Source organism: Equus przewalskii, chromosome 6, assembly GCF_037783145.1.
Source record: "Equus przewalskii isolate Varuska chromosome 6, EquPr2, whole genome shotgun sequence".
In the NCBI taxonomy this organism is placed as follows: Eukaryota; Metazoa; Chordata; class Mammalia; order Perissodactyla; family Equidae; genus Equus; species Equus przewalskii.
The window spans coordinates 73,058,718-73,082,751 of NC_091836.1; the positions used below are offsets into that span (position 1 = coordinate 73,058,718).

A 24,034-nucleotide genomic window follows, 5' to 3' on the forward strand; every position below is an offset into this window, starting at 1 on the left:
TTTAGTGCAGCAGCTCCACATTTTCTTCTCAAAGGCACTCACCTCCCGATTAATGGATCAGAGAGGTGTCGGCTGATTCCTCCACTAGACTAGGTCATACACCCTTGATCCTCCCTTCAGCTCTAATTTATTAGGATAATGGGATGTCATCCAGGTGTCTATGGCAGAAACAGAGGAGAGATGTGCTGAGCAGTGATTTCAATGACTCCCTCTGATCCTTATTCCTCATATAATTGCACACAAAGGTGCTTTAATATCCTTCACATCTACGTAGGTGACAGTCAGCAAAATTACTCCCAAGGACAATTGTGACCTTATATTAGCATAAAGCTTGATTGTTCCAAAGCACTGTTAAATCCATTTTAACATTTAATTATCATAATACAATTTAAGGCAAAAAAGGTAAAGATTACAATTTCAATTTTAAAGATAAAGAAACTAATGCTCCGAATATGAGAAAAGAGATGAGAGGCAGCAAGAATTAAACCAAGTGATTAAATTAACTTTTACAACATCACACACGGTGAAAAAGCTAGGACTAAAACCCCAGGCCTCCCATCCCCAGTGCATCTGCCTCTCAAAACTTCCTTAACTAATTTGAAGTGGGGATTTAGCAAGTCGCTAAGACTGAGAGCTCGGTGCGTGGTCCTGGTTATATGTACCCCAGTTATTTCTGTGTTCCTGGCTGTTTCTATGATTCTCCTTATATTGCATACCTGAGCACCAATGGCTGGAGAGAAAAGGACTTGGAGTGCATACTTCCAGTCAGAACTCAGAATAGTTGATAGCTCGGCTACAAGAATATTCCCTGCTTAAAACACAGGGTCCTTTTGAAGAGCCCAACAGCTTATCTCCAGAGGCCTCTGCTGAGGCTGAGAATTCCCTGAAGAGTTCTCAAGACTCTGAGCTGAGGAAGGAGCCCATGAGAGGCTGAGAAACCCCAATCCTGTATGTGGGCAAGGGATATCTTCAAGATATTAGGATGTTTCTAGTTAAGGATTTCATTTTCTGAAACTGTACGAGAAAGGCATAGCTAGGCCTGGAAAGCAGTATTGCAAGAGAGTGTTTTGCTTCAGATTCAGATAAAAGACAAAATTGATTTCAACCTTATCTCTGATACTTTCTAACCATGTGATCATGCCAACCTAGGACGAATTACTTAATCTCTAAGAGAGATTATTTCCTTATATTTCAAAAATGGAATATCTCGACTCTATTTTTATACAAACCCTAGTACTATCAGGCATTCTCACAGGTTTGAGTCAACTGCTAGTGTAACTTGGTTTGAGTTTAGGGAGAAGGAAGGTCCTCCTTGGCCTTCAGTCTTAAACTATAGGTTTCTCAATTACTTTTAGCCATTCCTTGTGTTTTCTCCCTCGTACATATGTGGTTGGGTCATAATTCAGAAACTTGTACCCAATGCCAGTTTAATACTTTCAAATAGTTCATCAACCCATTTTAACTATCAACATCTCTATCAAGAGTTCTTCCAGAATTGGTTTAAACAACTGGAGGAGACACCTGAACCGCATAGCTGATATTTAATGGATTCTCAGTAAATAACATTATTCAAATAATTAACTGAGTGACCATGATTCTAGTTTGTCAAGAAAGGGCCTAATTTACACTTATTGTCTTGGTTTACCAACCAGTTTGGAATTGGGAACCAGTCCCCTATTTTTTGTTTTATCACAAAGTGTTGTAAACAACTATAGTACAATGGCTGGGATGGGTTGCTGGATCTTCACTTTGTACTTCAAGTTTCTGCTACAATTTCACCCAATGGTCTGTGTGATACATGTGTAGTGATCACAATTCCTACTTTAACACATTTCTAAATCTGAAAGATGGCCAGTAGTGTCCATCTTTCTTTTCTTGACTTTTTCCAATGCAATATTAGCAAAGTTGCAAAGATAGCAGGCAGGGTCATCACTGATAAAATTAAATTCACTGGTGTACAAGCATGTAGATAGAGCTACCTCCCTCCAGGTTCTCTTGGTCTGGGAGGTGTATTTGATGATGCTACTCCTTCCAGATACTTCTTTTTTTAACCAATCACTTAGGTTTCTTCTTGTGCCAAAGCCTGTGAAGTAAAAATGAAACCACTGGCCTGCCAGTAGCCTGTGTCAATAGGAAATAATTTGATTAAGTGAACCACCCCAAAATGTTCAGGAAATAAAGACAGATGCATGCTTAGTGTTTATCATTTCTTATAATGGTATAATTTACTTCATTGTTTGATAGCCTTATTTTTAATAAGCCCATTGGCAGCAAAGACTCTAAAAAGTGAAATTTCACAGTTTAATTTTAAATTCTCTATTTCTCTTTCTCAGGAAATTTGATAATGTATTTATAACTTGAAAAAAAATTTATCAATATACGCCATCCACAGGGTTGTCAAATTGATGTAATTGATCACATGACAACCAGAAGAAAAAACAATATCATTCACTTCAAAATGCTAAAAGTTGTGTGAATTCTCCTAAAAACACTGCATCTAACTGTGGTAATTTACCATACACAGCTCTTGAAGATAGATTTCAAACTATATATTCATGATTTTTCATATAGATTAAATAACTGTTCATTCAAATTGTTTGTATTCCCTTTTTATTAGAAGTTGTCCAGTCATTGTGAAAAGGGAAGGGATAGCTGTGACAGTTTTGGGTCCATTAGTAGAAGGTAAATTATGTTCCTTTCAAATCACTAATCAGATGTGTCAGACAAAATAATCAATATGCTTCCAACTTTTTGACTTTTATTTATTTTTTCCAGCTTTACTGAGATATAACTGACATAGAACATTGTGTAAGCTTCAGGTATGCAGTGTGTTGATTTGACACACTTATGTATTGCAAAATGATTACCACCACAGCGTTAGCTAATACTTTCATTATGTCACATAATTACAATTACTTTTTTGTGGTGAGAACATTTAAGATCCTCAAAAATGTTAAGATCCTTAAATGATCCTCTCTTAAGAGCATTCAAGTTCTGATACATAATTGTTAACTATAGTCACAGTACTGTACATTAGATCCTCAGAAATTATTCCTCTTCTAACTGGAGGTTTGTACCCTTTGACCAACATCTCCCCATTTCCCCACCCCCTACTCTAGCTCCTGGTAACCACCATTCTACTCTGTTTCTGTGAGTTCAGTTTTTTCAGATTCCACACGTATGTAATATCACACAGTATTTGCCCTTCTCTGTCTGGCTTATCTCACTTAGCATAATGCCCTCAACGTCCATCCATGTTGTCACAAGTTGCAGGGTTTCCTTCTTTCTCCTGGAAGAATAATATTCCACATCTTTATCCATTCATCCATTGATGGACACTTAAGTTGCTTCCATATCTTGGCTATTGTGACTAATACTGCAATAAACATGGAAGTAGAGATGTCTCTTTGATATCCTGAAGCGGCATGCTGGATCACATGGAGTTCTATTTTTAACTATTTGAAGAAGCTCCGCACTATTTTCCATAGTGGCTGTACCAATTTACATTCTTACCAACAGTGCACAAAGGTTCCCTTTTCTTCATATCCTCACCAGCACTTATTAGCTCTTGTCTTTTTGATGATAGCCATCCTAACAGGTGTGAGGTAATATCTCACGGTGGTTCTGATTGTATTTCCCTGACAATTAGTGATGCTGAGAACCTTTTCATGTACCTGTTGGACATTTGTATGTCTTCTTGGAAAAATGTTCATTCAGTTCCTCTGCCTAGTTTTTAATAAGGTTGTTTGTTTTTGTTATTGAGTTATGTGGGTTCTTTACACATTTTGGATATTAATCACTTATCAGACATATGGTTTGAAAATATTTTCTCACGTTGTGCTGGTTGCCTCTCATTTGTTGATTGTCTCTTTTGCTGTGCAGAAGCTTTTTAACTTGATGTAGTCCCACTTCTTGACTTTGTTTTGTTGCCATTTGGGGGAATCTGCAGTGATGCTTTCCCATCAGCACGTGGGCAGACTTCCTGATGGTGTTCACAATGCTGTCAGCAGGGACCGTGTCCCTTTAATGCTCTCCCAGGATTTTATCTGCCGCTTTCCTGATCTCTTCTCTCTCTCCAGTCACAGGCCTCCTTTTTCAATTTTTTAAATTTTATTTATTTATTTTATTTAGTACTCCAGATGCTATGAGAGGAATGAGTCTCTTTGGCGGAGTCCTGCACATCTGGGGAAGCTGGGCACTCACTCACCTGCTCTCCCTTCCCCCGTCAGGAGAAATCAAGAACTGAGAAGGTCTCTCTTAGCCCTAAACTTTGCTGCCATGGGGAGGAGTGATGAGGATAAAGTCAAGCTGTTCCTCTTACATACTCCAGTGCTTCTAAACTCCCATTTTTTTGATGCAACAGAGTGCTGCAACTTCTCCTCTTTAAATCTACCATAAAGGCTCTTTCATCCGTGAGTGACTACCCAGTCAATGTTTTCTTAGTACTACCAGGCCAAGGCTGGGAGGGGCTGGTACTTGTTCATAGGTTCTTGCAGAGACCACAGCCAGTATCGAGGTCTGTCTACCTATTACCCGATGCACAGGTGGGCGCGACTTCTCCCATCTTCCTTGGCACATGGTGCTGGATGCCACACCTCCCACAGAGGCACTTTTGTTCATGGATGGATACTTAATTTTTGTTGTGTGTGTCGGGGGAGGGGGAAGGGTGAGAAAAAAAAGACATCTTATGCTGCCGTAATGTTGATGTCACTCCAAAAAATCAATCATCTGTATAAGTTGTTTAATTATATTATTTAAATGCATGATTCAAAATAAAGTTTTTGAACATTTATTCTGTCCAAATTTTATTCTGTAAAACTCCTGATCTTACTGTGAATGTTATTTTGACATCAGTTAAGAAGCTTAACATTAGAGATACATTTTTTTAATGCAGAGATGATATACATTCATACTTTGTTACAAGACAGCAGTGTGGTAAAAACAATGTTCTTGTGAAATTAAGGAACTTTTTGTTCAGAAATGTACTTGGAATGATTGTGGTACAAACATTACTCATGATTCCATCCAGGCAATTCTTCCTGTCTATTTTCTTTTTCCATACACATTTAGAGTAACTGAATTGGGAAATTTTTGAGACAAAGTTGATGTTTAAGTAAAAAACTAAAACTTCAGGACTGTAGTGTGCGCTTTCTCTCCTGCTGATCTTCTTCAATCAAGTTTTAAAAATAAGTAAGCCTCTAAAGGAGTGCTTAGTAAACCAGCTTAATTTGGTATAGCAGATGTGAATATACACTTTTCAGAGCTCACTTGAAGAAGTAATTTATTCCCCAGCTGCAAGAAGTGTGGTTAGCTGAAGAGCACTTCAGGGCCTATGTCCAATTTCCAGCAAAAGTCACAATCTTCTTGGGGTGACCCAATAGTGAAGAAGTGGTGGTATAAGTACTTGGCCCTTTCTGATGGATGAAGAACTCCTCTATCGAGCAGATTTTGCTCTGGAGCTCCCATTTGGCCTGACAGGGATCTATGAATCATGAATCATGGTCAAATGACTCCCCTTACCCAATCCTGGTGTTGCCCCTTCTCCTTCACACATTCAAACTCTTTGTATACTAAATCTGTTTTAGCATCTGCTTCCCAGAGAACCCAAACTATATTTTTTTAACGTATCTTGTTCAAAGTAGGTTAGATATCTTTAATAAAAGTATTGAAAAATTGGAATATAAAAAAATTCAGCTTTAGGGGCTGGCCCAGTGGTGTAGTGGTTAAGTTCACATGCTCTGCTTTGGGAGCCCAGAGTTCATGGATTCAGATTCTAGGCACTCATCTACACACCGCTCATCAAGCCATGCTATGGCAGTGCCCCACATATAAAATAGAGGGAGCTTGGCAACAGATGTTAGCTCAGGACCAATCTTCCTCACACACAAGCAAAAAATTATCTTTGATGTGGAAACGGAAATTATTTGCTATCCAAAGCTGGCAAATAGAGCTTGTGCATGGATCTAGATTACTTCAGTGTTTGAAAATAGTTTTTGCTTAAAACTATTTTACTGGCCAATCAATATACTAAAACCATTTGCCAATTAATATATATTTCTTATGCATATGAAATATGTATATATCAGTATGAAACATGTATGTAATTATGTATATAATTATGAAATATGGATATATAATGGCATTTATTTTTGCAGTTCTGTTTATCCTCAAAAGTGTCTAATTATTAACTTTAAATGTTTTAATTTAAATAAAAGTTAATGTGTCTAAGTTAATAAATTAGACAAACTAACACAAAGTATGTTTAGACAAAATTAGAAATAATAAAGTGTAAGCTGAGAAATATTATCAAAAAAACACGTAGTATAAAGATAAATGGATACATATTTGCCAAAGAGAGAGAGACTATTGTATGCCTGAGTTATGTGAGAAATGTAAATGTTGTTCAATAGCAGGTATTCTATCAACATATATGTCAGTATGACTGTATGAGTGTGGAGAGAATATGAGACGGGGTTTGAAAAGGGTTCCCAACCATTGCTGAGAGCCTGTGTGAACTATTGGCATTTAGTTTCTGGATTGTTAAAAATCCTGCAGTCAGCAGCCATTCCCATCTGGTGTTTTCCTGACTCAAATGCAGGTAGCGCATCTTTTCAGGAACACTGTTGGCTGTTGATACTAGTTGCCTGAAGGGCTAGAGGATTTACTCATGTCTGAGGAGACAACAGAGGAAGAGGAAAAGAAGATACAACAAACAAAAGAAAAAAAAAAGTAACACGCATTCATGTTAAATGCATATGTGGGCTATATCACTATATGTAAGGAAATTAAATACATTATTATAATAAATCCATTAGACTGAGAAAGTTGAGGCAGCAAAGTTATGCAGCTGTTAAAATGCTTCTCTTTTAAAACAAGCACATTTACAGGCTGAGAACGGGTAGCTATTAGTATGAAGATTGAAAAAAACAGGAAAAATATAGAAGGTGCAGCAAGGTCTCTGAAAAGGCAGAAAGACATGGGATTTACTTTTTAGAGTTTGGGTTAAATTTTGATAGAGATGAGTGGCATTCTTCTTAGGTAGAGGAAGGGATAAGTTGGTAGAATATGTATAGAAGGCTTCAGGTCAGACGGTAAAAAAGGGAGTAATTCATGTTTCATTGTCTTTAAATGAAGAAACATCAAATATAGAGTAGAGCAGGAATACTAAAGAATTTGACAAATTCTTGGTATTGCCCCTGCATGGAATGAATGTGAGGGCTGAACAGGAACGTAAAACAGTAACAGCAATCCAAGAGATATTGAATGATTAGCTGAGATAGTAGTTGTTGTGGCACCAGTTTGAAGACCCTCATGATTGTCATCAGTGCTCAGTAGCAAGAATACACAGATCTATATGTGAAGGTATACACTGTCTCATGATTTGCCATTAATGAAACTGATCTTTAAACTAAGGAAACAGTAATTTTAGTCTGTGGTAGGTTGAAGGCAGCTTCAAATAATTGATCACTTCTCCCATCAAGATGTGGGGTTTATTTCCCTTTCTTTGAATCTGAGTATGCTCCATGAATGTATAACTAATAGATGCCGTGGAAGTGGCCCTGTACCTACCTGTTCCAGATATACTCCTTAACAGACTAGAAGATCCTGTCCTGCTTCCTGGAATACTCTCTTTTGCTGCTCCTTCTTGTAATCTAGCTATCACGTTTTTAGAATCCCAAGCCACGTGGAAAGGCATATGAAGGAGTTTAGCTAAGCTCACTGCTGACAACCAGCATCAACTGCCAGGGATGAGAGTGAACCATCTTCGAAGTGTATCCTCCAGCCCTGTTGAAGGTTCCCAGGTTGGTGCCACGTGGAGCGGAGACAGGTTGTCGCTGCTGAACTCTGCACAAATTGCAAAACTATGAAGAAATAAACGATTGCTCTTGTTTTAAGTTAGTAGTTTTGGAGTGGTTTGTTATTCAGCTATACCTGGGACATGGTCCCTTGTCAAGAAACCTTATCTTCCTTGAAGTTGACTTATTCTCAATCTGAATAGAGTCTCCAAAGTATCAACCTTTCTTACCTCTTAACTTTACCCACTATATATACATACATATATATATGTGTGTATATATATATAAAACAAAGTAATACATAAGACATATGAGATGATTAATAAATACAGAAAGATTGATGTTCAGGGGAAGTTAAAATATCTAAGCTGAAAATGGTCAGGGAAGGTTTGCAGATGAAAGTAAGACCTTATCTGGATAAAAGATTGAGTGAAATAGTAACGTCTTCATTAAATTTCCTCTAAATCATAAAATGATGCTTCTAGATAAACGGTTAGAATAAGCTGATTCTAAGAAGTGGTGTAAGATATACACGGGGACAAAGTTTAAAAAGGAATTGCCAGAGCTGAGCATGCACAAATAAGAGGAGAATTTTATGATTTTGTTTGTTTGTTTTTATTTTTTACAACCTCCTCTAAAATAAATATATAGTGAGATATGGTCATTTTTTTTACTGCCCTTAGTAATAAAGTCTTTGACAAACATGACTCTAGAATAGTAACATTTACATTTTGAATTTGTATCCAAATATCCTGTTGATATACAGATTTTAAAATCAGTGAATGTGTAGAGGCAGATTTGATATTCAGGAATTAGACCTATCAATCAACCACCGCATCATCATGAGTCTTAGTTAAAACAGGGGAAGCATTTTAGCCTTTCTCTTAATAAGCTTTTATTTGCCATGAAAGTATGGAAACTATCTTTTTTTAAATATAGGCATAGATAGAGGTAGTTTTCTCATATTATTTTAGTGGTTTATGTTCTAAAAAGCAGGAAGCAGAAGCTTAGAGTCTTCATTGAAGTCTCAAATTTTTAGATGTTCAATCTGAGAGTCAGAGAGCTCAAGTAATTTTCTCAAGATCTCAGGGATGCTAAGGATACTAAGGATAGTGAGTATCAAAAGCCATTCACTCTATAAGCTCTGCCTGACTATAAAACCCAAAGCCATTCTACTATAGCATGCTTTCTTCCTGCTACCCATTCAAAGTTTATTTAGTTCTCACTTATTAATGTATTCCCTTTCTCATCCCTTTGATCAACTTCTTTTTGGACAAAGTTTCCTCACAACCTTTTCTCAGATTTGATGGGTCTTCACACAGTGCACAATGGGGTTTATCAGGGGTAGCACCAGCAGGAAAACATCTGCCATGAGGATGTGGATCATAGGAGACAAATCCCTGGCAAAAAGGTGGAGCATTGCTGCACTCAACATGGGCACACAGAAGAGAAGCACAGCACAGATATGAGAGATGCAGGTGTTGAGGGCCTTAAGCTGCTCTCTGGGAGTTGCAATGCCCAGTACCATCTTTAAGATCATTATGTAGGAGAAAGTAATAAACAATGAATCCAGAATAGTAGAAAGAGCAGCACAGAGTCCATAGACAACATTGACTCTGTTGTCAGAGCATGCCAGCTTCATGACATCCTGGTGGAGACAGTAGGAGTGTGAGAGGAGGTTTTGATGACAATATGTCAGCCATTGCAACAGAAAGGGCAGTGGGAGGATCAAAATAATATTTTTGGAAGTCAATAAGACCCCTGTTTTGATGACTCTGGAGGTGGTTAAGATCGTGCTGTATCTCAGAGGGTTGTGGATGGCCATGTATCGGTCAAATGCCATTACAGAGAGCACGGAGGCTTCGGTGACTGTGAATAGATGGATAAAAAACTCCTGGGCAAAGCAAGCAGCTGCACAAATTTCATTGATACCAAACAGGAATAGTCCCAAAGTGGTGGGTAAGGAAGAGAGGGATAACCCTACGTCAGAGATAGAGAGCATCAAAAGGAAATAGTACATGGGTTCATGGAGGTTTGGCTCTGTCTTGATAAAGAAGAGGACAGTAAAATTACCCAGGAGAGAAAGAAGGTACACTGTTGAGAAAGGAATAGATACCCAGATGTGACGCTTCTCCAGTCCAGGGATCCCGATAAGGAGGAATCTAAGAACTTCAATGTTTGTGTCATTAAGACGAGACATGACACATGAAAAGATACTTAACCAGATGCTTACCTCAGCACAGTTGGAATCCTCTAAGTGAAGATGTGGCAGAAGCTGTCCTTTTCTGGTATAATGTGGGTCATAGATACTAAGAGGACTATCAGAGATTTCCTAAGGTAAATAGTCTATGTTTCTAGTGTCAGTTCAGGCTGTAAGAAAAGTCAAACACAGAAATCAATGAGAAAAATCTGACTTGCTTCTTCATCCAGGCATCTGTTTCAATTTTGTTAAAGTGTCAATTATTTGAACTTTGCACATTTAACAATCCCAGACAATCCTTTGACCACGTGCAGCTCCCCACAGCCCAATCTCAGAAATCCAGGTCTTCAATTTTATGGTTCTCTTATCTCAGTTGTATAAAAACAAAATCTTCAAGGGAAAAGAAAAGTCTACTATGGATTGGAGGGGTGGTTCATAAATTATTCCATATCTATATTCAAACCTGTATATCTCTAACAGGGTAAACATTTGAAGTAATGGCAAACTGGAAGTTCATAATTATACAGTCTTGGAGTTAAAAAGGCCTTTAGAAAATAGTAGTCTTATTCTCCTGCCTTTACAGAACTGCCCTGAATGAACAGGTCATCATCAGCCAACATGTCCTAGCTTGATCCCAGTATTAGTATATGAACCACTACCTAAACCTTTCTAGTTCTTGGTTGAATACTCAGACTGCTTTTCTTCCTTGGATTGAGTTGATAAATGTTTATAAAAGTTTGCATATTCTTTTCTCTATAGACACAGAATCTAGTTCCATTTACACAAAATACCTTCTTTATTATTTCCCTTATCATTGCTTGACTGGTGTCTGCCCTCTCCCACTGCTAGAATTTAAGAGTAGGAAGTCACAGTCACTCTATTCACTACTGCATCTCCAGTGCCTGGCATAGTAAGTGGAATATAGTTTTTGTAGCTTCATAATTATTTATTTAATTGAATATAATTTCCCCAAACTGAAGACAGTAATGATTTCCTCTGTAAGCCATCTCTTTTTCAGACTAACCTTCATCTATTCTATCAAACAGCGTTGTATGTGAATTTTTACTGTTTGTTTTGCTTTAGATTCCTCATTTGTTGCTCTGCAAACAACAAAAAATATTGCGCTTCTTAACACATGAAAACACAATTCCTTGGCTGTTTCTCCAAAAGGGTGTCTATCTTCTCCAAAGTCATTACCTTTGTATGTTCTTTTTTTCCATTTTCTTAATGATCTAGGAATTATTGACTCTCCGTTCAATCATTCACACAATCCCCCTTATTTTTAATTACCTGTCAGGGTTAACTCTTAGACTTTTATAGGAATATTGAGAGTATGGGAGAACCTTAGCTTTTAAGAAAGTATAATCACTTAGTGTTTCTATATCATACTGGCTGCTTCTTTGCTGGGTTTTGATCTTCTTGCCAATCTTTAGGAGGGTGAACACCCAGAGTTTCCTTTGGAATCTATGGCTTATTAAGGACAAGTGTTTGGAACTTAAGAGAAAGGCCCAGGCTGCAGATAACACATGATATCCATTATCTTACGAATTTACTCATCTTCTGAAACTCCTTATCTGAGGTATATAACTTGTTTTCTAACTGTGCTAGAAAGGGTTAAAGTTATCTTATGTCGATAGACTGAGGATATTTGTGTTCTGGCCTTTGTCTCACCATTGTCTTGAAGACTGCATTGTTTTTTAGAGGTAGCCACTATTGAGATTTAATTTAAATGTGCAGGATAAGTACCCATAAATTTAACTATTTTATTATATATTTGTTATTATTTTAACACATATAGTAATATGATACTCGCTAAATGATTTATATAGATTTTTCTCATTTATGTTTTTATGCTATTGCATTATTCATGTTATAAATAAGAAAACAAGTCTTAGAGAGGTATAATAATTTGCCTAAGGTCAGGTATCTATCTACTAGGAGACATAAAATAAAGAATCATGTGATATTTGGGATCTAACCCTTCCTACACGTATCATCGAGACTGGGCATTTCTAAAACTTCACTGGACATATACTCTCACCAACGTACATTCTGTCTTTCCTTGGTAGTGCTATAAGATTCTCAATCTCATTGGGCAAATTCTCATTTGCTCTCATTTAACATCTCTTCAGGATCCAAAGAGATAAAAAATGAAATGCAAATTATGTCAAATATTCTGAAAGAGTAGAATTATATCTTACCTCTTTCGTGTTTTTTTTTTTTTATACCAGTGTGACACTTCACCCAAAAGTCAATGGCAAGAAAGAGATTAAAAGCAGAGAAGAATCCTTTAGACTCCTTTTGTCTGCTTTGTAAGCACCATCGTATGAAGCCCAGAGAGCCCTTGGGGAGTACTACAAGCAAGGGCTGTTTGGAGAATCACACCATACTTCATGGAAAATCTTCTAAGAGGTTAACTCAAGGGACACAGATGGAGGACTGAACTCATAATGAAGGTTCAGACTGAAGAAATTGAGTCTGATAAGATCTTGGGAGCCATATTCAAATTCAATAGCTAATCGTCAACTCTTGCTCTTGGCTCATTTGCCGGCACATCCTGGGATGAGTCACCTAGGTGTTCTAGAACCTCAAGTTCTGAAAGAGATCAGGCCATCAATATTGTATATTCATTTTCTTCCAACTTAAAATTATATTCCTCTTCATATGTTTATAGGTCATTTGTATTTCTTCTTTTGAAGTATCTGTTCAAGTATTTTTTCTAATTTTTATTGGATTATCTGTCTTTCTGTAATTGATTCGTGTTTTTTTATAAACATAGGCAAAGCCATTTCTTGGTTACATATAGCACATATGTCTTCCACTTTATTGCTTGCCTCTGTAGTCTCTTAGTCAATCATGGTTATCCAATCAATGGAGTCAGCCATGTTAGACTATGTAGATTTATACTATACTGACTTTGTGGCAGGAGATTCTTTTTGGAACAAATATGAGCAAACCATAGACCAGCAATCATGTGCAGACAGCCTTCCTTTGTAGTATAAATCATATCTACTTTATCTGATGTAACAATCTCGTGACCTAATTAAAGGTACGAAAATTAGAGAGAGACAAATTCACTATGGCTTGTCATTTTTTGTCTGTAATCCTCCTAACTCTCTAACCTCCATTATTATACAATCACATATATTTGGCAATAAAAAAGGGCTTTAGTGTTTCTCTTTTTTTCTTTTATTTTTTATTGCAGTAACATTGGATTATAATATTATATAGCTTTCAGGTGTACATCATAATATATTTCGAATTCTGTGTGGATTACATCATGTTCACCACCCAAAAACTATTATAGTCCATTACCACACATGTGAGCCTAATCACCCCTTTTGCCTTCCCCTGCTTCCCCCTTCCCCTTTGGTAACCACCAATCCAATCTCAGTTACTATGTGTTTGTTTGTCCTTGTTTTTATCTTCTGCTTATGAATGAGATCATATGGTATTTGACTTTCTCCCTCTGACTTATTTCACTTAGCGTAATATCCTCAAGGTCCATACATGTTGTCACAAATGGTCAGATTTCATCATTTCTTATGGCTGAGTAGTATTCCGTTGTGTATATATACTACATCTTCTCTATCCGTTTGTCCCTTGAGGGGCACCTAGCTTGTTTCCTAGTCTTGGCTATTGTGAATAATGCTGCAGTGAACATAGGAGCGCATGTATCTTTATGCATTTGTGTTTTCAAGTTCATTGGATAAATACCCAGCATGGAATAGCTGGATCATATGGTAGATCTATTCTTAATTTTCTGAGGATACTCCATACTGCTTTCCATAGTGGCTGCACCAGTTTGCACTCCCACTAGCAGTGTATGAGGGTTCCCTTCTCTCCAAATCCTCTCCAACACTTGCTGTTTCCTGTCTTGTTAATTATAGCCATTCTGACTGGAGTGAGGTGATATCTCATTGTAGTGTTTCTTAAACTTTAATATGCAGAAAAATCACTGGACAATTTTATTCAAATGAATATTTTGATTCAATATATGTTGAGTGGATCATAAGTTGCTGTATTTTTAACAAGTTCCCAGGTGATGTTTATATTGTGGGTCTGAGGAGCACACTTGGAGATGTGCTGCTCCAGTCTCGTACTGCGTGGTCTTGCTGGATGGAAGCAAATTGACCAATTACATTGGATTTGCTTAGGAGTGATTAGTTTTATCTAGGGAAAAGAAAAACACATAAAGATAATATTCAACTTTTTTTGCTAATTTGAAAGCAAAAGTCTAATACAATTGTGCCCAGTAGAGCAACATGACTGACGAAGATCGTCTATCTCCAAGTTGACTAAGGAGTGCTTCTGTTGTGTGAAAATGACAGTGTAGTTTGTCTCATATTTCAAAAATTATTGGTATTTTCCTTTTCAATTATACCACATTTATTCTTTCCTTTTTTTAAAATCCTGGATTCTATTCAGGAATTCTTATATGTTTGCTCTATCTTTAAATCCTGTTATTTTCTCTCTCATCTTTGTGGGCTAAGGCCTGAATCAAAATTGAGTAGAAATGATGATTACAGCATGTATTTGTCTCTTTGTAAATTTTGAGGAGATATTTTGATATTTTGTCTGGGGTTTGATTTTCACTTTCTAACACTAAGGGAGTTATCTTCTCCTTGGTTTCTAAGAATCTTTTAAAATCATGAATGATTATTATATTATATTGAACTATTTTTTTATTTTTATTGCAATGATATATTTTTAGTTTCTCCATGTTGTAAAGTATTTTAGTGTGTATTTTTTAAAAATCTGGTACAGTTTAAGAATGACAATGATCTTACAAAAACAAAAAAGAGAAATCTTTAATTTTAATATGTGATACGTATGGGATTTCAAATTACTGAGAAATAACAATCCATTCAATTAAATGTACTGGGTTGATTATACTCCATTAATTGAAATATATTATAGAGTATTTTCTCATGACATTAATCATTTTTTTCATAACCGTTTAGTAAAGTGACTGGAACAAAGAAGGTATTTAACAAATGGCTTTTGAATAAACTAATGCCATATAATTAAATATGGATGCCCTCAATGAGCACTCTAGCAAGCACTTATGATGAGAATCTCTGCACAGCTTCTGTGAGTAAAAATTTAGCAAACAGCTTGAGATGACAAAAGGGAAATTGTAGGAAAACATTGCCAACCAAAAAATGAGAATCTCAAAAAAAATTTGAATGAGAAATAGTCATACAGACATAGAAACACAGTGTGTGTGAGAGGGAAAAAAGATATAGAAAGATTGAGAAACCGAGTACAGTGCAAAGAAACTATTCTCTAAATGTGTGCAAGAAATGGAGGCATTTATTTCTCAGTCTCCTGTCATTCATGAAGTTAAGATTCATAAGACCCTCATATTTCTGAAAATATCTTTAGTCAAAATGACCAGGAACAACTTCCGTATATAAAGAATACTTTATTTTATGTTTTCTCAAATGCACATTCTTCACGTTTTAACAGCTCTGACATTGGAATGTAAGTTACAATCAATGGTGTCTTTGATTTGATGCAATATGGACTTGCTTCTGTATATTAGAATTGGATGGAAGTCTAGAAACCAGCAGGCTTCCAACTTACCTGAGGTCCTATGCTTATGAGATCATCTTTGTGGGAAATATGCTAAAGAAACGGCCTTATTAAAACTAAGATACTTAGGTTATTCAGGCAAGTAGGTATCTAATTTGAAAATAACATGAATGTGCTATGTAACTTATGTATCACAAAGGCATATTCTCTCTGCCTAATTCTCTCACATTCTATATGTAAAAAATGACAGTCTTTTTTTGTCCTTTAATTTTATACAGTGCACCATCCCTTGCAATGTTTTCCTGTAAACCTCTCACAAATGGCCAATGTCCAATGGAAAAACAAAACAAACAAAACAATAATAACAAAAAAATCCATCATAATTTAAAATTTGTAGGCATTCCCATATGTTTTGCTGTTTTTTGCTTGTAATGAAAAACTGTTTTTAACATCTTTTAAGCGAATTCTTTCACTTTTCTGGACGTTTTCTATCAGTCTTCACTGGATGTCTTTCTGAGGGACTTCTCTGGTAGCAGACTATCCCTAGGTACTATGTTGTCTAGTTCAAGGCAATCTGGGTAACCATGGAGTTTATTTCTTGTTTGACAATTACATTTAGACCAGGGTTTCTAATCATTGACACTACTGACATTTTGGGTTGGATAATTGTTTTTGAAGGGGACTTTCTGTGCATTGTAGAATGTGTCCTGTAGGATGGTTAGCAGCATCACTATTCGTTACCCAGTAGATGTCAATAACACATCTCACTTTCTGGGTCCCAACAACCAAAAATGTTTCTAGATATTGCCAAATTGATGGCAAAATTTTTTCCTAGTTGGGAATCATTGTTTTAGGAGGCTCAGAGTTGGAGTTTCAGTACTCTGGGAACTATGATCTGCACTTCAGGAACATATGGAAATAATCATGATGACCATAAAGTTTCCCTGCCCCCACTGGCATTTTTGTGGCTTTATCTTGCTTTTCATTTTATTTTATTAAGGAGGTCAAAACAACCTAAAATTCAGGGGCTGGCCCAGTGGCACAGCAGTTAAGTGTGCACGTTCTGTTTCAGCAGCTTGGGTTAGCCAGGTCGGATCCCAGGTGTGGACATGGCACTGCTTGGCAAACCATGCTGTGGCAGGCATCCTACATATAAAGTAGAGGAAATGGGCACGGATGTTAGCTCAGGGCCAGTCTTCCTCGGCAAAAAGAGGAGGATTGGCAGCAGATGTTAGCTCAGGGCTAATCTTCCTTAAAAAAAAAAGACCTAAAATGCAGATTTTCTTTGAGAGTGCTGAACATGCATCTCTGTACAAGGTCCTATGAGAATTAGATACCCATCAAATCCATTTAATTATCCCTCCTCTTATTAATGGAGACTGTGGAAGCTTGCACTTTGTGCTGCCTATCCTCACACTAGGAAAATATGAGTTTCCATTTCTTTCATTTGTAAAATATGTTGTCTAGTGCTTGGTTGTGCTACAGCAATCAATGCCCATGGCTACATCTGTGAGGTTATGGAAAAGGCAGAAGGACATGGTCACGCATCTCAGACGCAGTAACACTTTACTGCCCTGATCTGATGATAAAATTTCCTATACTAACAAAGCATTGTGGAAACAGATGCAATCCTGCATGTGAAAGCTGAAATTTAGCCAAGAGAGTACTATCCTTGGGTATAAAAGATAAGATTTGAATCCCAGCTTTTGATTCCTCTGTGTGTGAAATTCATTGTCAATCTCTCAGAGCCTCAATCACTTCAACTGAAAAAATAGGAAGAATGCTTTATAAAGTATTGGTTTACTATGAAAATCAAAAGAGAAAAATATGTCTAAAAAGGCATAGACGCATATCTTCCATATATTAGAGATTCAAAAACGATGCTTATATCTGTGAAAAATTTTGATTAACTGTGAAATACTATTGATTCATGGGATATTTTATTATTCTTTAAGCATTTGACACTGCTGGAAGTTGTCTCTTGATTTACCCGAAAATAATAGTATAGTACGTTAGAATTGGTGTAGTTTTTACAAGCGACTTAGGTCAAGCAGTGGGCACAAGAAAAGGCTAAAAATTTGTTCTGTGATCTACAGGGTTTTTAGATCATACTAGGAAGGGAAATTAGACTATTTGTCACCATAAAAATCAAGACAGTTTATTCCTCCCTAACCCCATATTATTTTTTCCTACTTTCAAAATTTTTGAGCATCTGTGATATACCTCCCCTTGAAATAAACAGCTTAAGAAAATTATGTCCCAAGTGGATGGTGTATTACTGAACTCTTCAGGAAAAACTTTCCTTTATCCAAGCATGGCCTCATTTTCACATTCGTTTGTTAACAATTATTTATTGGAGATCTACTCTGCATTAGAAACATCCTAGATATTAGGCACACAGACATAAAGAAAATAGATATGGTCTCTCCCTTCATTGATAACACACTCTTTTCAGGAAGTAGAAAGAAAAGAAATAAACATAAAATATATTTGTAATTGTGAATCATCATAATAAGTATAATAAAGAATAAAAAATAAGCAAACAATAAAAGAGGTTTAAAAAGGGACAGATGCAAATTGACCCTCCACCATGCAGAATTTATTTACAAGTCTATCAACATAAATTACTTTGATTGCTATTAGTATCCACAATGTTCAGCATTGGAAAATAGCTCAAAGATTGAAAATACAAAGCTCCCAAATAATCAGAATCAAACAACTCATAAGGGAGTGCTTAGACAATGCAGAGTTTTCCACTGAAGTACATATTTTCCATATACTCTCCCTCATTTTAATAGAATCTAATTTCAAAGAGAGATTGCTCTTGATTGAAAAATACGGCTCTCCTCATTAGATTTGGTCATTTTTTTCTTAACATTTAAGTCTCTTTTTTTTTCCTTAAGATTGGCACCTGAGCTAACATCTCTTGCCAATATTTTTCATTCTTTGCCATATGAGATGAGATCTTTAGTGAATGTTCATTTTATGTCTTTGTGAGAGCTGTAATTTTGCTTTTTTTGAAAGTTAGTCTTTTTCAGGATTGACCTTTTTGCATGGGGGAGAGAGAAATATGTTATATAGAGTATAATGACTTGTGGAATTAAGTAGAAGTCCCATAGAAACCTGAAAGACAGGAAACTTTCTAGCCTGTGCAACTTAGAAGGTGATATTGTAATGCTTAGAAAGGAAATATTGAAACAAATGAAAGAACGAAATTCTTCTTATGTTTTGTAAGCTCTGCATATATGAATATTTGTATGTTTGCTGGTTGTGTGTGTGTCATTGCCCATCTCAGTTTCCGTTCCTGAGTGCACAGATATATCTCATAAAAGCAAAAACTATATATTGAAGAGGGATAATTTAAATGAAGAGGCAATCCTTTGTCCTTTACACTATCCAGTTGTTCTATATGTGTATACTGTAAATTCTCAAATGAACACATGGACTATTCCTTTAAGCATGATGAAAATCACAAGCATATGTTGTGTTCATAAGGCTGATAAAGCAAGCTGGGTGAAAGCCAAACCTTAAAATACATTTTATGTTTATTCTACACAAGGACCTCAGCCTAAATCCCAAAGCAACAAATTTGCAGGCTGCTTCTTCAATCTTAACAAACGTGTTGAGACATGATATTATAAAGTAATTAATATATGGTGAGATTCCTTATCGATTCATTCTGCTTGTTCAATGTTGTTTACTGATTGGGTTTTCATTGTGGTTAACCATCCTTGTCAGCCTTGCTTCTGACATAGTTTCCCTAAAACCATGTTTCTTATCTGCTGGCTCTTCACACAGTATACAATGGGGTTCATCAGTGGAGGTACCAGCAGGAAAACATCAGCCATGAGGATCCTAATGATTGGGGAACTGTGTTTGGCAAACCGGTAGATGGCAGCTAAGGAGATAATGGGAACATAGAAAATGAGTACAGCACAGATGTGGGAAACACACGTATTGAGGACCTTGAGCCTTTCCCTCTGTGATGCTATGCTCAACACTGCTTTCAATATCATCATGTAGGATGTGAAAATAAATGTTAAGTCTAGGACGCCTGTGAGTGCCACAAATAAGCCATAGATGACATTGACCTTGTTGTCAGAGCAGGCCAGCTTCATGACATCCTGATGGAGGCAGTATGAGTGGGAAAGGAGGTTCTTCTTACAGTATTTTAGATGTTTTAGAGTGAAAGGGAAAGGAAGGATCAACAAAACATTTTTGAGAGAAAAAGCAAGCCCAATTTTGGTGACTTTAGCACTTGTCAGGATGGAGGTGTATCTCAGAGGATTACAGATGGCAATAAAGCGATCAAAGGACATGAGGAGAAGTACTGATGACTCCATAGCTGAGAATCCATGAATGAAAAACTCTTGGGCAATGCAGGCATCCGGGGAAATTCCTGGAGCATTGAACAAGAATATCCTTAGCATGGTAGGGAGAGAGGAGAGGGACAATCCCAGGTCAGAGACAGCCAACATGGAGAGAAAATAGTACATGGGTTCATGCAAAGAAGGCTCTGTTTTTATAAAAAATAGGATGGTGCAGTTCCCCAGTAGGGCAACAAGGTACATGAGGCAAATGGGGATGGAGACCCAAATTTTATCAGACTCCATCCCTGGGATCCCAATGAGGAAGAAGTTAGAGATTTCAGTTTCAGAGGTGTTGACGGTGGACATGCCAGGTATACGAAGAAGTCAAGATCAGAGGCTTCCTGCAGTAGTGCAAATAGATTGGCTCAAATAGCCTACTCTATCTTAAGGCAATCATTGAAGAATGTGAATACACACAATTCGTAGATTCAAACCTAAATGGATAAAAATAGATAGATAGAGAAGTAAATATTATTATTCAACTAAAATGAAAACAGAGAAAAGTAAAACAGATATCAAAATTGAATTTACAACAGATGCAGATTATAACACGCAAGCTCCTTACAAGGACTGACTGGTCAAGTAATTATACAGATGCCTATTTCCCCATTCAGGGACTTAAGACTTTTGTCTTTTTTATGTAAATATTTTAGTCTAGGTACTGTTAAGAATTTCTTTAAAATTTCAATGAATTTACATAAATTTCAGAGAAAAGTAACGTATTTTTGTGCAACATCTTCTACTGTAAACATGGGTTTCATTTTCTTTTCCTCATGTCTTCTTTTATGTCTCTCAAAAATATGTGGCCATTTTCTCCACAGAGAGTTTTACACATTTTGTAAAATTTATTTCTAGAATCTTTGTGATGTTAATGCTATTACTTATAGGATCATTTATTCTGTATTATTTTTCTTAATGATTACTAGTCATACAGAAGAGTATTACAGATTTTTGTTGTAGAAGCCTGTTATCAGTCCATGTGGGTCTTTTCGTCTCCTCTCTTCCTCCCATAGATTCCTGAGTGCGTCTTCATCTTCTTTTGTCTCCTTAACCATGTAAAGAAATCCTTCAATAAACACTGATCAATTGACTCTTCATGTGCATCTATTTCTTACTGGCACATGGTCTTCATTCCTTTTAGTTAAGATTGTCTTTCCCCTGTCTAGTCTTTAGGATGTTCTCTTTATCATTGTTGTTCTGCAATTCAAAATGTGGTACACAGGTGGAGATTTACAATGAACTTATCTTACTTGGAACTTAGTATTTCAATCTGAAAAGTCATGTATTTCTTCAATTTTGAATATCCTCTATCATTATGACTTTCAACACTTTCTGTTCAGCAGTATATGAGTTCAACAATAAAGGTTCAATATTGAACCTTCTCAGTCTAACTTCCTAGTTAGATTGCTTCATATTTTCAAGCTTTTCATTTATTTTTGTTCCATTTTAGTGCATTCTTTAGCACTACCTTCAATTTACTAATTCTGTCTTGATTTGTTTCTGGTCTCAAATGTATTTCAACTACTGAGTTCTATTTTAATTACTTTATTGTTATTTTCTAATGAGGTTATTTTAATAACTTGCAATTTCAATTTATACCTGCCAATTACCCCACAATTTTTCATTTATTTTATTGTTATTATATTGCCTTTAAGTTTTGAGGATCTTAAGTATACTTAGTTCAAAATTCATTTTAAGTTGTTTTTCTTTTCTCATGAGTGCCTTTTTTTTTTAAAATTTATATTATAAGGTTTCTTTTGCAGTGTTAGGCTTCATATTTGTTTTGGAATTTTGCTTGTAATCTCATCTTGAGTGGAAATTTCCTTGTTTGTTCGATGAATTATTTTGTTCATGGCCCATGACTGGATGTGGTACTTGGCTCTTCCTCACTTCCTGAAGTTTGTCAATTGTGGTAATTTTTTTTTTTATAATGGAAGGCAATGTTGTTTCAAAGGAGAGCTGAGTACAGTTTTTCCCATTTTTTCTCAGCTATCTCAAGACCTATCTTGTTATAAGGAGCAGACTTGGGCTATGACAACAGCTATTTTCACCTTTCCTGTGGGTTAACAGCTTCAGGTTCCAAGTCGGAACTGGTGCCTTGTCAAACATGGAGCACTATCGTGCAGAGTCCCATATCGGTGCTGAACTGCCAACTACCAACATGTCTCTAGATCAGGAGCCAAGTGCATTGTGGATTTAACTTCAACACACAACACAATTATGATTTTTTACACTGCATCTCATATCTATCTATCTATTATGTATTTTCTATCTGTCTAAGAAGCATGGTAATGTCTTTTTATCATTTTTATATTGTATCTATTATTGCTACATGTTTGGTCTGGAGTAGAAATTAATATATCTGATTTGGCTTACTCCACCATATTGAATGAAATTCTCCATCAAAACTTAGGTGTAGTTCTAGAAATATAACCTATTAGACCTTATGTTCAAGAAAAGTTGATTTTGTTGAGAATTGTTTGATCATATGCTCTTTGTAAAATAATGAATTAATATAACAATTTATTCAATAATTCACTGGAGCTAATTGCAGGTTTCATCATCCATCCTGGTCATGAGGGATTTGATAATATCTCTCAGATCGGAAGTATTTAGGCAGTTTCTTACTATTACTATTTTTATCTTTAGTTACATATTCAACAAGTTTGTAACTATGATCCTGTTGTCATGACAGAGAATTCTCAAAAGCTCATGTTCCCTTCTTTATTAACTATTTCATTTCTGCAATGTTTCTCTCTTACAATCTTAAACTTTAATCACCACAATCTACCCTTAATTGTTTCTGAGCTGTTGCTGTTGCTTCCTGAACTTTCTTTGCCTTCCGAACGAGTTTTCTGGGCTGAATCTCACCTCAAACCCCCTATACTCATTTTCCTCTTCCCAAACTTCCATTTCTGACTTGTCTGTAAACATCTTAGAGACATTTATTCCCCTTAAAAAGGAGAAAATTAGAAAGAAATGCCTAGAAAATCCTCAATTATATATGAGATTATATGCAAAAAAGGAAAAGAAAACAAGGAAAAATGCATGGCAGGTGTTTGGATAATGTTCACCTTAGAGGTTGGAAGACTCTCATACAAATTCATAGGAAGGCAATGAATAAACTGTTGCTGCTGTGACTAGTACCACTGGGATATCTGTCTGCCTAAACACTAATCTAGTTGTGTCAAGAAATACAACTACCAATAGAGGTCTATCTGCTGGACATTGTGTCTTCCAAATTCCAAAACTTGCTTCTGATACTAATCAGAAATGAGTGAAATAGGTTTTCAATGGAAAATTGAAGTTTAACTCCAACAGGGATTGTGCAAGAGTTTTGTTTGTTTGGTCTGTGTAGCTATACAGTTAAACAGAATTATTGGAAGTTCTATTCTTCCAGAACAGATGGCGTCAAATTGTGTTTAATGTTAAATTTGTTTAGCTAACTGAGATGTTTGAGAAAATGCTGCCTGTGATCTCTTTTCTGCCTGGCTTGTCTGTTGAACTTACCCTGTTCAGGCTTCACTTCACCAGCTTTCCTTGACAATGTCTCCACCCCCACTCCAAGCAATTCCTCCTTGGCTTTGCAGAGACTCTGCACCTCTTTCCATTTTCTCTCAGATGTTATCTAGCAAACTTTTTTCGAAACTTCATAGGTTGCCAATAGCTTGCTCTTGTTTTTGACATACAGTAATCTCTTTAATAGTTAACCTTTTAATCAATTTAAACATTTTGAGATCTGAGTTATAAGTCCCTCCTTTCTAAATCTTATTAATGACTTTGTATTTATATCAGTTCTCTAAATAGAATAAAAAATTACTTGTTTACTGACCAATCAAGAAAAATGGAGTAATGAGAAAATGTTCAACCAGTACATTATTTACTCTTCACTATAAACCTCTAGTTCTCCTGAACTACAATATACGTATACAACATCTTTCTTTAGAAAATGCTATATCTCTCCAGAAGAGCTATTTCATTTGCTTTAAAGTATGACATTTTTAGAGTCTAGAGGAAAGCAGAACACTGTACAGAAAACTTTCCAGTATGTTGTTTTCATCTTAGAAGGGCCTATCCAACCCAATTCTCTAGTTCATGAAAATGTAAAAAATGCAGTTTGTGTAATAGAT

General features: G+C 36.1%; 2 protein-coding genes across 2 annotated transcripts; both read right to left on the reverse strand.

Annotated features, from left to right (window-relative positions):
- Window positions 1-9,093: 9,093 nt before the first annotated feature.
- Window positions 9,094-9,996, reverse strand: LOC103553277 (olfactory receptor 51A4-like). Its single transcript, XM_008523768.1, has one exon. The coding sequence runs from the start codon at window positions 9,994-9,996 to the stop codon at window positions 9,094-9,096; it is 903 nt and encodes a 300-aa protein (XP_008521990.1).
- Window positions 9,997-19,268: 9,272 nt separating this feature from the next.
- On the reverse strand, window positions 19,269-20,210 carry LOC103553958 (olfactory receptor 51A7-like). Its single transcript, XM_008524741.1, has one exon. It carries the CDS (start codon window positions 20,208-20,210, stop codon window positions 19,269-19,271), a length of 942 nt encoding a protein of 313 aa, XP_008522963.1.
- Window positions 20,211-24,034: the final 3,824 nt, after the last annotated feature.

Coding starts and splice junctions, on each gene's coding strand:
- LOC103553958 (XM_008524741.1), bottom strand. CDS start 20,210: ATGTCCACCGTCAACACCTCTGAAACTGAAATCTCTAACTTCTTCCTC.
- LOC103553277 (XM_008523768.1), bottom strand. CDS start 9,996: ATGTCTCGTCTTAATGACACAAACATTGAAGTTCTTAGATTCCTCCTT.